This window comes from Leucopleurus acutus (assembly GCF_964270905.1).
Source record: "Leucopleurus acutus genome assembly, chromosome: 7".
In the NCBI taxonomy this organism is placed as follows: Eukaryota; Metazoa; Chordata; class Mammalia; order Artiodactyla; family Delphinidae; genus Leucopleurus; species Leucopleurus acutus.
In genome coordinates this window covers 53,405,767-53,418,004 of record NC_139150.1, presented here as the reverse complement: position 1 = coordinate 53,418,004, position 12,238 = coordinate 53,405,767, and the positions used below count along the sequence as shown (strand labels likewise).

Sequence of the window (12,238 nt, the reverse complement as noted above, 5' to 3'; positions counted from 1 at the left end):
TGACTTGCCTCTCCTTAGACTTTTTCGGTCTCCTTGGGGTTGGGGTTTTGCCCTCTTGCGCACAACAATATTATCTTTGCAAAGTTGTGCCTCAAGGCCTCACAGAAACTGGCTCCCCTTTGAGCCTTTTGTTTCTTCTCTTCTGGAGTCTTCTTAAAGTTTGAAAACCTTGGGTTGTCTCATATGGGGAGGCGTGTGTCAAGCAAGTAAACACACTATTTATGTTAGGCTTAAGTTTATAAAAGTTTTGGTACCTGTCAGCCTCTTTGATTCCTCATTTAATGATCTTGTTGTGGGAGAGGGAGAGGAAAGAGAAGAAAATAAGCAGCTGTGCATTTGCTCCCATAGTTCTTAAGTACTTTGAGGGAAAAAGTAATGATCCATATTAATTATAGAAGCTTAACAGAAATTATCCTCATTTCCTTGATTGGTATAATTCTGCCTTTAAAAGACAGTTGTATTTTGTCCACTTTTTTCTTTCGTCCACTTTTTAATACAAATTTAATTTCTCCTCAACAAGTAATGTATTGAATGCCATCTGTATGCTAGACTTTTATGCATTTGAAGACAGTTCAGACATTGGAAGAGGGATCTCAGTTCTTACTATAAAAGGAGGTAGTTTCACTAGGTTTGCCTTGCAACTAATAATTTTATGGTTCCATATTTATGTCTCAATGGATTGTCACATAGAAGTCTAAGATTATAATAGCTCTGAGAGGACTTATAGTGTATTGCATTTTTTGGTTCTGGTTGAATAACTATTTTCACTAATGAAAAGTATGCCACTCCAATGAAAGTTTAATATTATATAAAATTTTTAACTATGAAATACCTTAATCTATAACTAATCCATGACTAAACCTGTAGCTATAAGTTCATTGAGACAATTTTTCTTTTTTAAGGACAGGAAAGTGATTGTGAAAACAATGAAGACTTATGTTGAAAAGGTGGCTAATGTAAGTATAAAAACTACATATTTCTTGGGGACTTCCCTGGCGGTCCAGTGGTTAAGACTTCGCCTTCCAATGCAGGGGGTGTGGGTTTGATCCCTGGTTGGGGAGCTAAGATCCCACATGCCTCGGGGCCAAAAAACCAAAACATAAAGCGGAAGCGATATTGTAACAAATTCAATAAGGACTTTAAAAAAAAATGGTCCACATCAAAAAAAAAAATTCTTAAAAAAAAAAAACCTACGTATTTCTTTCAACTATTAACAATAAAATGTATTTATATCTATTATAGGAAATTTGAAAAGTTCAGAAAATTACCAAGAAAATTATTTATTGTTTCATTTTGTTATAATCTATTTTTATGCATATGCATGTCTTTTTATATATTATTAAATTTACACAAAATGAATTTCTCCTTTTTTCATTTAACATTGTACTGTGGCAATTTTCCATTTTTATTAGATAAGTTTTGAAGACCTGATATTTAGTCTCTAGGTAAATTGCACTTCAGAAACTTGTTACCAATTTTCATTACCACCAAAACATAAAAGAAAGTGAAACTTGTCTCTTTTCTTAGATTAAATTTGTAGTGTGGTCAAAGAAAATTTTAGTTAAGTTTTATAATTCTTTGGAATCTTTTGGAGATGGTATAACAGCTTTTCGAATGAAATTGGAGGATATAAAAAGTTTTTTCTAAAGGATTAGTTGCCTCAAAAAATAGTATTTCTGTGTATTTAAATACTAAATAGTTTTCTGTAATAATTCTAAAATATATGTAGTAGTATGCATTAGTTTTCAATTTTTGAACTATTTTATATATTATGTTTTATAGCTTCTAATTTACAGGTGAACTAAAATTAGTGATATCAACAACTTTTCCCTCTGAAAAATCCAATAAGAACTACTGGCATCTAGTGAATACTTGATATAGTAAATGCTAATTCAAATTCAGATAAACTGGTGCTCTGTGATTGTATACATATCTGTTGTCTTCTGTAGGATTCAAGACTAGGAAGAGAGTTAGTATAAAACCACATAGAAGGCAGCTAACTTGGCTGTAACAAAATGAAATAAGAGGCTCTCTAGTGAGGAGTTTTCAGAGTATGAGAGAATTTTATGGTTCATAATTCATCATTAAGTAAATCTTTTTGTATAACATTTTAGTTTGACTATTTTAAATCAGAAATGAGTAAAAATAGAATGTTAATAGAAAGTTCTATTAGGTGGAAGGGAGGGATAAACTAGGATTTGGGATTAACATATACACACTACTATATAGAGTGGATAATCAACAAGGACCTACTGTATAGCGCAGGGAACTCTACTTGATATTCTGTAATAATCTAGATGGGAAGAGATTCTGAAGAAAAGATGGATATATGTATATGTATGACTGAATCACTTTGCTATACACCTGAAACTAATACAACATTGTAAATCAACAATAGTCCAATATAAAATATAAAAATAAAATGACATCAGAAAAAAAGTTCTGAAAGGTATTAATAGTAAAAGACACTCTTTTGTAATAAAATTAGATTGTTTTAATTTTACAATTTGGTTACATCAACAGTAAATTTTTTTGGACAACCTCATCCCCACAAGGTATTGCGATGTTAGCAAATTAACAATTCAGTGTCTCTTTTATCTCAAGGAGTTGCTTCTAAAGGAGTGAGATAAACTAATATAACCCATGGATTTGGTCTATGGGTTATTTGGAAGTATTTAATTTCCAAATATTAGGGATTTCTTGATATACTCTGTATTATTTCAGCCTTTTGAAATTTATAATGACTTATTTTATGGACCAATGGATGGTCTACGTTAATGTCTTGAAAAGAATATGTGGGTGTAGTCCTCTATAAACGTCAGTTAGATCAAAATGGTTTGTAGTGTTTTCATATCATGGATGTTTTTACTGATTTTACTTATCATTGTCTAGTTCTATCAGTTGCTGGGGAAGTGTGTTCAAACTTCCAAGTATAATTGTAGAATTGTCTATTTCTCATTTAAATTCTGTTCCACTTTTTGTATTCACCCAGAGAGATTTTACGCTTGGGTGTGCTTCCGTGTGTGGGACTCAAAAAACCAGAAACCTGTGGTTGTGTACTATATGCACAACATTCTCTACTTTGTTTCCTTCATTTAATTCATCTCAGGGGTCATTTTATGTCAATATATATTCATCTATCTACCTCTCTCTTGTTAATGACTTTATGATATTTTATTATACGACTTCCATAGTTCATTTAACAAGTCCCTACTATCAGACATGTTAGTTTCTAGTTTTTTATTTCAAATAATTCTCCAGGGCATATCCTTTGTTCGTATGTGGGAGCATGTCTGTAAGATACCTCCCTAGAACTACAGTTGCTGGATCAGAAAGTACATGCGTTTAAAATTTTTAGTGTTGTTTTCAGTTGCCCTTAAAGAGGTTGAACCACTTTACAGTCTCATCAGCAACATAAAAGTGTGCCTGCTCTTCCCCAAACCTTTGCCAAATTAGGATATTATCAAGGGCTTTCACTTTTGTGTATAGGACAGGTGGGATATAGTATTTCATTGTTTTAATTATAGTCCTTAATTAATGAGCATTATTTCATATGCTTAAAGCCATTTGTACTTCTCTTTGTGAACTGATTCTTCATGTTCTTAGCCCATTCTTAGTTGATTGTTGGTCTTATATATAGTAAAAATGTTAGACCTTTGTTGTTTTTCTCCAGTTTGTTTCTAGTTGAGATGTTATTCCTGCCATATTCATCAGATCTGGCTCTGAATGAGAGTTGACTGGTAGCAAAAGTCAAATCCCTCTTAAAGTAAAAAAAGATTTATATCATCTGGGATACTTAAAAGGAATATGCCACAAGCTTTGAAAACTTTCTTTTTTTTTTTTAACATAGAAGTTCTTTAAATCTTGGAACAATATCAGCATCATGGAAAAAATTCTGTTATTTCAATAGTAATGATTCTGAAAGTCCTAATGTATATTTGTATGATCTCGTGCTGCTCTCCTTTTTGAAAGCAATTGTTTTTATCTTATTCTCATATTCAGTATATAAGTATATTCTCCTAGTTCTTTTTTTTTAGTGTTTCTATTTTCATTATATAGGATTATTTTAAAGAAATTGTACAATATACCAAAGAAAATGAAAAATTATTTGTAATCCTTCAACACAGTGGTGACAGTGTTTTTCCTTCCAGGATTTTCTGTGTATGTGTATTATGTATATTTTGTATATATAATTATATCTAAGTTTATATATTTTCTTTTTTATGATTGCAGTACTCTAGTTTTTTTTTTCCCACTTGTCACTGTAATTTTCTTTGAGCTTAATTTTCAAGTAGCTATTCATTAACAGAATACCTATTTTTGAGAGGTGTTATATTCTGATTAGTTTAAAAAAATGAGTCTCAGCTATTTAATATTGAAGGATGTGCTTACCTGTTTCTGTCTTTTTCTTACTCACCCTAGAATATAATTAACTAGGTCCTGATACAAGAGCACATTTTTTGGAATGACTTTTATCCATCTCATTTATATTATGCTGGATACGTCGTCAGGGTGATAACCTTTTTTTTTTTTGCGGTACGCGGCCCTCTCACTGTTGTGGCCTCTCCTGTTGCGGAGTACAGGCTCCGGACACGCAGACTCAGCGGCCATGGCTCACGGGCCCAGCCGCTCCGCGGCATGTGGGATCTTCCCAGACCAGGGCATGAACCCGCGTTCCCTGCATCGGCAGGCGGACTCTCAACCACTGGGCCACCAGGGAAGCCCCAGGGTGATAACCTTTTAACGTAACTCCTTAGGTGGAAGAAAAGGGAGAATCTGTGTATTTTTTTAACCTTTACTGGCTTTCAATTCCTACAGGGCCAATACTCCCACTTGGTTTTATTGGCGGCCTTTGACTGTATTGATGATACTAAGCTTGTGAAGCAGATAATCATATCAGTAAGTAATTCACATAGTCTTGAATTTAATTTAAATTGATACATCATTTGTGAGTGTGTAAGTTTGATTTCACACGTAGATGTGTAAAGACTTTGAAATGTGTAAATACTTTCTGCCAGTATTTATTTTTTAGTTGCCTTAAGCCTATTTTGGGGGGTTGCTTTATTCCCATACAAACCATAGTCCTGTTACTTGATTATTACTAATTAATGTTGCTTTAAATATGTAAAAGACTGCTTAAATTAGGGTAATGTGACTTTTTAGACCACGTAACATACTAAAAGAAAAATTAGCGATGCAGTGTTTAGATTTGATCGGAAATTTATTTTCATAGTAATTCCTCAGTTATTCAAGAACTCATGTCCACCCAGGCAGAAGCTATCCATGACCTTTTTTCTCTCCCTTTGGAGAAACTGCCTCTGCATAGCTTATCGATATATCTGTCCTGACTTGAACTGGAGAAGAAAAACTGATGAAGTTCACTCAATTGTGATGGCTTCTTAGAGATGTCATGAAAGCTGGTGTAGAGTTAGATTAAAAATTTTAACTAAAATTAGAATACTAGATTCCTTTTTTCATTTCAGTTTTTTAGCCTGGTATAATGACCATAAAGTGGTAATAATTGAATGCGGTTTACTTAACCCTAAATTTGCCTTCAGAACAACTGAGCTGTTCTCTTATAAAAACTACACCCAAGTAAAAACTGTATTATGAAATAATTTTCTTCGTTCTGCAATGACTGCCCCTTTTCTGACTTGAGATTCTGTGATCCTCTTTTATTTTTCCTTCCTTTATTTCTAGCATGCAAGTTGTGTTAGGTGTATGATAGAGGTTTCAGGGGAAGGCATAAGAAATTGCAACATTAGTAGCAGGGACCGAACCTGGAAATGTTTTAAAAAGCACATAATCTGTATAGACACAGATTATTCATTTGAAAGTTGGTACACATGGATGGGGCCCTTGCAGAAATCTTAGTGACAAAAGCGACTTCCACACCATCTGCAGGGAGAAGCATATGGATGTTCAGAAAGAGAATTTACCTGTTGGCCTGTGGTGGTGCTGTGGCCTCTTTGTAGCCTATCCGGACCAGTTAGAGCTGGCTGATTAGGAAAAATGTCCCAACTAGTGGAGGGATAGGAGATTTGTTTTTTCAGATGCCAGCTGTAGGTCCCAGTGTGTGAATTTCTCATGCCCTTGCTGTCATTTTCCAGCTTTCCCCTTGACTGTTTTAAGATTGTGATGACTTTCTTTGGGATAGGATTGTGGGAAGAAACAAGTTGGCAGGACTTTGATGTTACAAACTGAGTATTTTGACATGTTCCTTGTGACTTTATTACCCTTTTGACTCCAATCAATAATGATTGTTTTTCATTCCAGTGACAGAAATGTGAGGCCATAGATTACCTAATGAATAAAGTTGTTTCATGAAAATGGAAACAGGCTGGGCTATTGAAAGCTTGCTTTTGTTTAATATTTTCATGACAACTAAAATTTGCATAACTGTTCCAAATGGATTTTAAGAGAAACCAAACTTCCTTCAGGATTTGCCACAATTGTCTGCTAGATTAATTTTTTCCAAAGATTTATCCCACTTAAAGTCACTGTTGAAACAGTTTTAATTCTTTGTGCTTATCAGTTTGATAAGCACAACTGTTTAACCCACATTCCTAGTGACTTTCTCATACTTAGGGCAGCTTTCCCTGAGAATGGCCTCATTTGCTGATGTCTTGCCTCCAGCTGACAAATGCTCAACGGGTTTTGTGTATCATTAAACTACGTAGCCAGTGATAAAATTATGGAATGCTAATTGCTCTTGCATTTTCCCCACCATCCACTACAAAACCTGTTGCAGTATGCAGTGCTTGTTAAAAATACCCAAGAAAGCTTAGTGTTGCAAAACATTCTGTTCAGGGTAACCAGACTCCTGCAAATGTCAGGTTGAAATCACAGCCTGGTCAGTTGAGCCCTCACCTTTCAAAATGGATACACACTGTTTCCCACTTACTTTACTTTCTAAAATAAACATACTTATAAAATCCGACCCTGGAATTGTTGGTATGATGCAACTGCTTTGACAGCAGTGATCCTCTAAAAAGGAAGTAAGTACACTGGCCAATTGCTCTTTGAGAGTGAATATTGATACATACTTTAAAGTGTAGTATCTTTAAGATGCTATACAGAAGATATAAAGGATAATAACAGTGTACACCCAGCCTCCCACCTGATTGGGCATGAAGAAGTAAAACTTGCCAAATACAGTTGAAGTTCAAGCCCTTTGTGTACTTTTTTTTTTTTTTTTTTTTTTGCATATCCTTGTACCCGCCCCCCTCTGCTGTGATGGATTGGTGCTTATTATTTGCATGCATTCCCTTATCCTTTTGCTATATGTAGATGTTTATGGTATTACTTTGCATGTTTGCAAATTCTGTATAAGTGATGTGTGTTTTCTCCTGCAACTTGTTTTTTCCTTTTGGCATTATGTTTGTGAGTCATCATCAGGGAGGGGTCAGGAAGCTTTTTTTTTTTTTTTTTTTTTTCAGTACGTTGGCCTCTCACTGTTGTGGCCTCTCCCATTGCAGAGCACAGGCTCAGTGAGCCCGCTCCGCGGCACGTGGGATCTTCCCTGACCAGGGCACGAACACGTGTCCCCTGCATCGGCAGGTAGACTCTCAACCACTGCGCCACCAGGGAAGCCCAGGAAGCTTTTTTAATAAAGGGTCAGATAGTAATTATTTTAGGGTTTGTGAGTCGTGTATGGTCTCTGTCGCATATTCTTGTTTGCTTTGTTTTTTGTTTAGCAACACTTTAAAATGTAAAATATATATATATATATATATTTTCTTAGCTCACAGGATGTACAAAAGCAGGCTGCTGGTTAGATTTGACCTACAGGCCATGGTTTACCCACCACTGTTCTAAACCATTCATTTTTCAATGCCAAATAGTTTTTTACTCTATGAATATACCACAGTTGATTTTTCCATTTTTTCTGTTGATGGACATTTAGGTTGTTTATAGTATTTGTAACTTTAAACATTCATATTATTTTTTGCTATTCCAAATAATTCTGTAAGCATTCTTGTATGTCTCCTCGTTTCTCAAAGGCATTTACTTAGCAGAACTGTGGGTTGCCAGATATGCTGCCCATATGTTATATAGAGTCATGTGTCTGTGTTTCCCACGCAGCCACTACAAAACCTGTTGCATTATGCAGTGCTTTTAAAAATAGCCAAGAAAACTTAGTGTTGCTAAGCATTCTATTCAGAGTAACTGGATTTCCTGAAATGTCAGGTTGAAATCATAGCCTAACAAACACTCCTTTTCTCTTTAAGACCAGGCTCCGATTCAATCTCCAGATAATGTTCTCTGATCTCTCAGCCAGACCTGCTCTCCCCGTTCTCTCAACTCTTATGATTTTTGTCTTTGCCGTCTATTCATTTAGCAGTTAATTGTGATCCGACCCAGGGCTTACAAACTCAGAAACATTCATTGACCAGGCAGGTAAATGAGTGAGGCAGGCCAGGTTGGGAGGGGCGGGGGGGGAACTAGAATGCACATGCCCTGTCCAAGGCGGTAGCCACCCTTGGCTCCAGCCTCTGGGAGTGTGAGCCCCATGGTGATAGATCTTCCAATTTATTTTTCTTTTTTAATTGTGATAAAATTTACCATCTTAGCCATTTTTAAGTATATAGTTAAGTGGTATTAAGTGTAGTCACACTGTTGTACAACCAATCTCCAGAACTTTTTCATCTTGCAAAACCAAAACTCTGTACGTTTAATAACCTCATCCCAATTTTTTGAGTGCAGCCAAAAAGTTGGACTTTTGTATAAAATCACCGCATTTTTTAAAACAAAACACTCAAGAGGCTGCAGTCACTGCCAGTGATCTAACCTTCTTCTTACACTTCTGTTTTTATCCATTATTTAAATCTCTTATTTTTATTTCTAACTTTTAAAGAGTTCCTCTTGCCTCTTCTGCTAGATTTTAGCTCTTTAAGGTTAAGGTCAGCCTGTGTTTCTTTTTGTTCACACACAACCTTCCATAGAGGAACATGCACCATGGATGGGCATGGTGCTCAGTAATGTGTGTTGCATTTTGCATTTCTTCTTCCACTGAAAATGCATATGTGCTCTAACCTTACTTCCAGTGTTCACCTTTCATTTTGACCTTTACCTTTCCCTTTTAAAAGAGGGTTGGCAAAACAAGAATGCCAAAGAATCTGACAAGCGTCCAACACGAGGTCAGAATGGCCACACATTTTCACAAGGGAGATCTTTTGTTCTTCTTGCACTTTTCTTCTGTTTACATACCTGCTTTAGAGTAAAGCATAAGGGGAAGATATTACAACAGTGGTCCTTCTTGTGATTTTCTCTAAGTAAGAGGGAAAGTGAATTGAAAACCTTTACATTTGAACCTTCATTGTTGGGGCTCTTTGCTCTTTTGAGGATGCCAAACTCATGACTCCCATCAGCTTTATTTAACCTCCATAGTTAAAGATGCTGTATATTGATGGGTGTTTTCCATATGAAAATAATTACTTTATAGCAGTTTCCAGTTTATAGCGTGAATTTTCTGATTTGCTCCTGGTAGTGGCCCACAGGTGGGGCAGGTGTATCATTTCCTTTTGCAGATAAGGGAATTGATGTATAGAGAGGTTAAAGGATTTTCCAAAGGCTACACAGCTTGAACCCAAAGACCAAATTCAGCACAAATCAACTGCTCTGTAGCTGCCTCTTCCCTATCTCTACGTGTTTCGACACTCAGTGTTCTCCAGGTGATCATCTAGAAATTTCTCTCCTCTGTGTGACACAGGTTAAAGAGAAATGAATTAGTACTCCATAAAATAGCATTACTCATACTGTTTTATTTTTTCCAAGATGAATGTTTTTGATGGTAGGAAACCAGGAATAAGGGGGAGTTGGGGGAGAATTAACTGATATCACATTTTTAAGTAAACATTTTTTAGTTTCATATGATTGTTAGTTTATAAACATTGCACTCTTTTCAGAATCTTAGACCAACATAAGTGTAGATTCTAAATTCCTTAATTACAGACTGAAAGGTAGTAAAAGTTCAGTGAATTTGGGCACTAGTCCTTGAGTAGTATTTTTGCATGGATTTTATATGCATCTTGTGTTAAGGTGAAACCATTTCTGCCCAAGCCAGATACGATGCACTAGTCCTTAAGTGTAGAACCCACAGAGAAGATCAAGTACATTGAAGACTACATTGCTGGCTTCATGCCACCCCTTTTCCTGCTAGGCCAAGAAAAGAAAAGTTAATTAAAAATAAATAGCAGCCATTTATGTTCTTCACTGCCTACTCCCCCCCTCCCTTTTTTTTTTTTTTTTTTTAAAGCAAGTGGTTTTTTTTTTTTTGCGGTACACAGGCCTCTCACTGTTGTGGCCTCTCCCGTTGCGGAGCACAGGCTCCGGACGCTCAGGCTCAGCGGCCATGGCTCACAGGCCCAGCCGCTCCACGGCATGTGGGGTCCTCCCGGACCAGGGCACGAACCCGTGTCCCCTGCATCGGCAGGTGGACTCTCAACCACTGAGCCACCAGGGAAGCCCAAAGCAGGTGTTTTAAAGGTATAATACCCCAGAGGGTTTTTTAAGGACAGCAAAGTTGTGGAGGTTTTTTAATGGTTGTACAGATTGGCCTAAGCTATGTATCATTCTCAGTCTCCTCTTTAAACTGATTAAAGCATTTATCTTCTTTTATGAGTTGGTTAAACCTTAAATAAAGCCACACTAAAAGTAGCCCATATTTGTGGCACTAAATGCCTCTTTTTCAAAAATGCATATTTTGAGTCTACTTTGGGACACGTTTACCTTGGAATTGCAAAAGAGCTCCCATCCCCATGAAGTGATGTACATTTTTTTTCTGTCTTCCCCTTTAGTACTGAAATTTTAAGTCATTTTTTCTGAGTGGTTAAAATTTATATATTCATTTTCAGGTGGTTAGATCTGTTGCACCTATTTTCTAGCTTGTTTTTTTTTTTTTTTCCTGCACTGAAATTACTAATCTCGTTGTAATCAGTAGGCACTCAAGAGAATAGCAGATCTGAGTATATCATCTCCTGGAGAATTCCTTTCCTTAAGAATGGGGTGTATGTTTTCTTTGAAAGAGACTAGAGTTGAAGTCAGAGGAGCAGAACTAGTGAGAGCCCTTGCACTGCCACTCTCATGTCCTCCTGCAGGTCACCTCCCCCATTTCTGGGCCCCTCATCTGTAAAGCTGGATGGTTGGACTGAATTCTTTCTGTGGCCCCAGCCAGTTCTGAAGAATCTCTGGTGTTCAGACACACTTGGCTTCGAATATTAGGTTTGCTGTAAGAAATAGGAATGTTAGAGAGGGAAAGTCTAATGATTTTTCTGTTGCATACGTAGAATAAACGAATTTTTAAACAATGATTTTTCTGTCTTCGCAAGTATCGCCAAATCTACACAGGAGCTCAGTTGGGGTGGGGATGACATTGCCTTTGTTCCTTAATCAAACAACTAGAAAAGGAGGTTACTGTTCTTGTTAAGTTGATTGGAGATGTCATAGAATGCAATTATTTGTAACCGCTCCATGGAGTCTTTCTGCATTTATTTCCCTCCCCGCTCTTTTTGTTTTCCACGTGATACTTAAACAGCCTTCATTTGCCATGAGTAAGTAACCTAACTTTAAAAGCCTTTATCCACTTGTTCTATTTAACAGAGTTTCTTTATCTCCTTTCACATACATCTCATTAGGGAAATTCTAATAAGAATGGTCGTCATCAATGCTGCTGCTCCATTTAAGTGCAGCTGCAAATTAACTGTATCTGCTCAGTGGGCCCAGCAAGCAATGTCCCTAGTAATAGTGGCCTAAGAAATATTGGTTACAATGAATGAGATAACTCCTTTAGACGTATATTTTTTAAGTTCTTGAGCTTGGTCGGTTAAATACAAATGGATTGTTCAGTAATGCTAGTCCCAGTAGAGAGGCAGTTCTGTATTCCGAGTGTAAATTTCTTTGTGCTTTAATGAGACGACTTCAGAACTAGCTGTACATTTTTCATTAAGTACATTGGGGAAAAGTTATGTATCCTTCTTTACCATTCAGATTCCAATCATAGTTTATTTTAAGCATATAGATTCACTTTTTTTTCTATAATTTTACAGGAAATTATTAATTCCTTGCCTAACATAGTAAATGACAAATATGGAAGGAAGGTCCTGTTGTATTTACTAAGCCCCAGAGATCCTGCACACACGGTAAGAGAGATCATTGAAGTTCTGCAGAAAGGAGACGGTAACGCACACAGGTGAGGGACAGTAGAATAAAGGGCTTGGGCCCTTTATTCCTCTGCTCT

At 36.4% G+C, this 12,238-nt stretch overlaps 1 protein-coding gene across 1 annotated transcript in view; it reads left to right on the top strand.

Annotated features, from left to right (window-relative positions):
* PUM3 (pumilio RNA binding family member 3) overlaps nucleotides 1-12,238 on the top strand; it is a 40,665-nt gene that overhangs the window by 18,559 nt on the left and 9,868 nt on the right. The window contains exons 12-14 of the mRNA XM_082843260.1: nucleotides 903-956; nucleotides 4,819-4,899; nucleotides 12,048-12,190. Coding sequence (XP_082699386.1) covers nucleotides 903-956; nucleotides 4,819-4,899; nucleotides 12,048-12,190 — 278 coding nt within the window. The remainder of the gene's footprint in view (nucleotides 1-902; nucleotides 957-4,818; nucleotides 4,900-12,047; nucleotides 12,191-12,238) is intronic.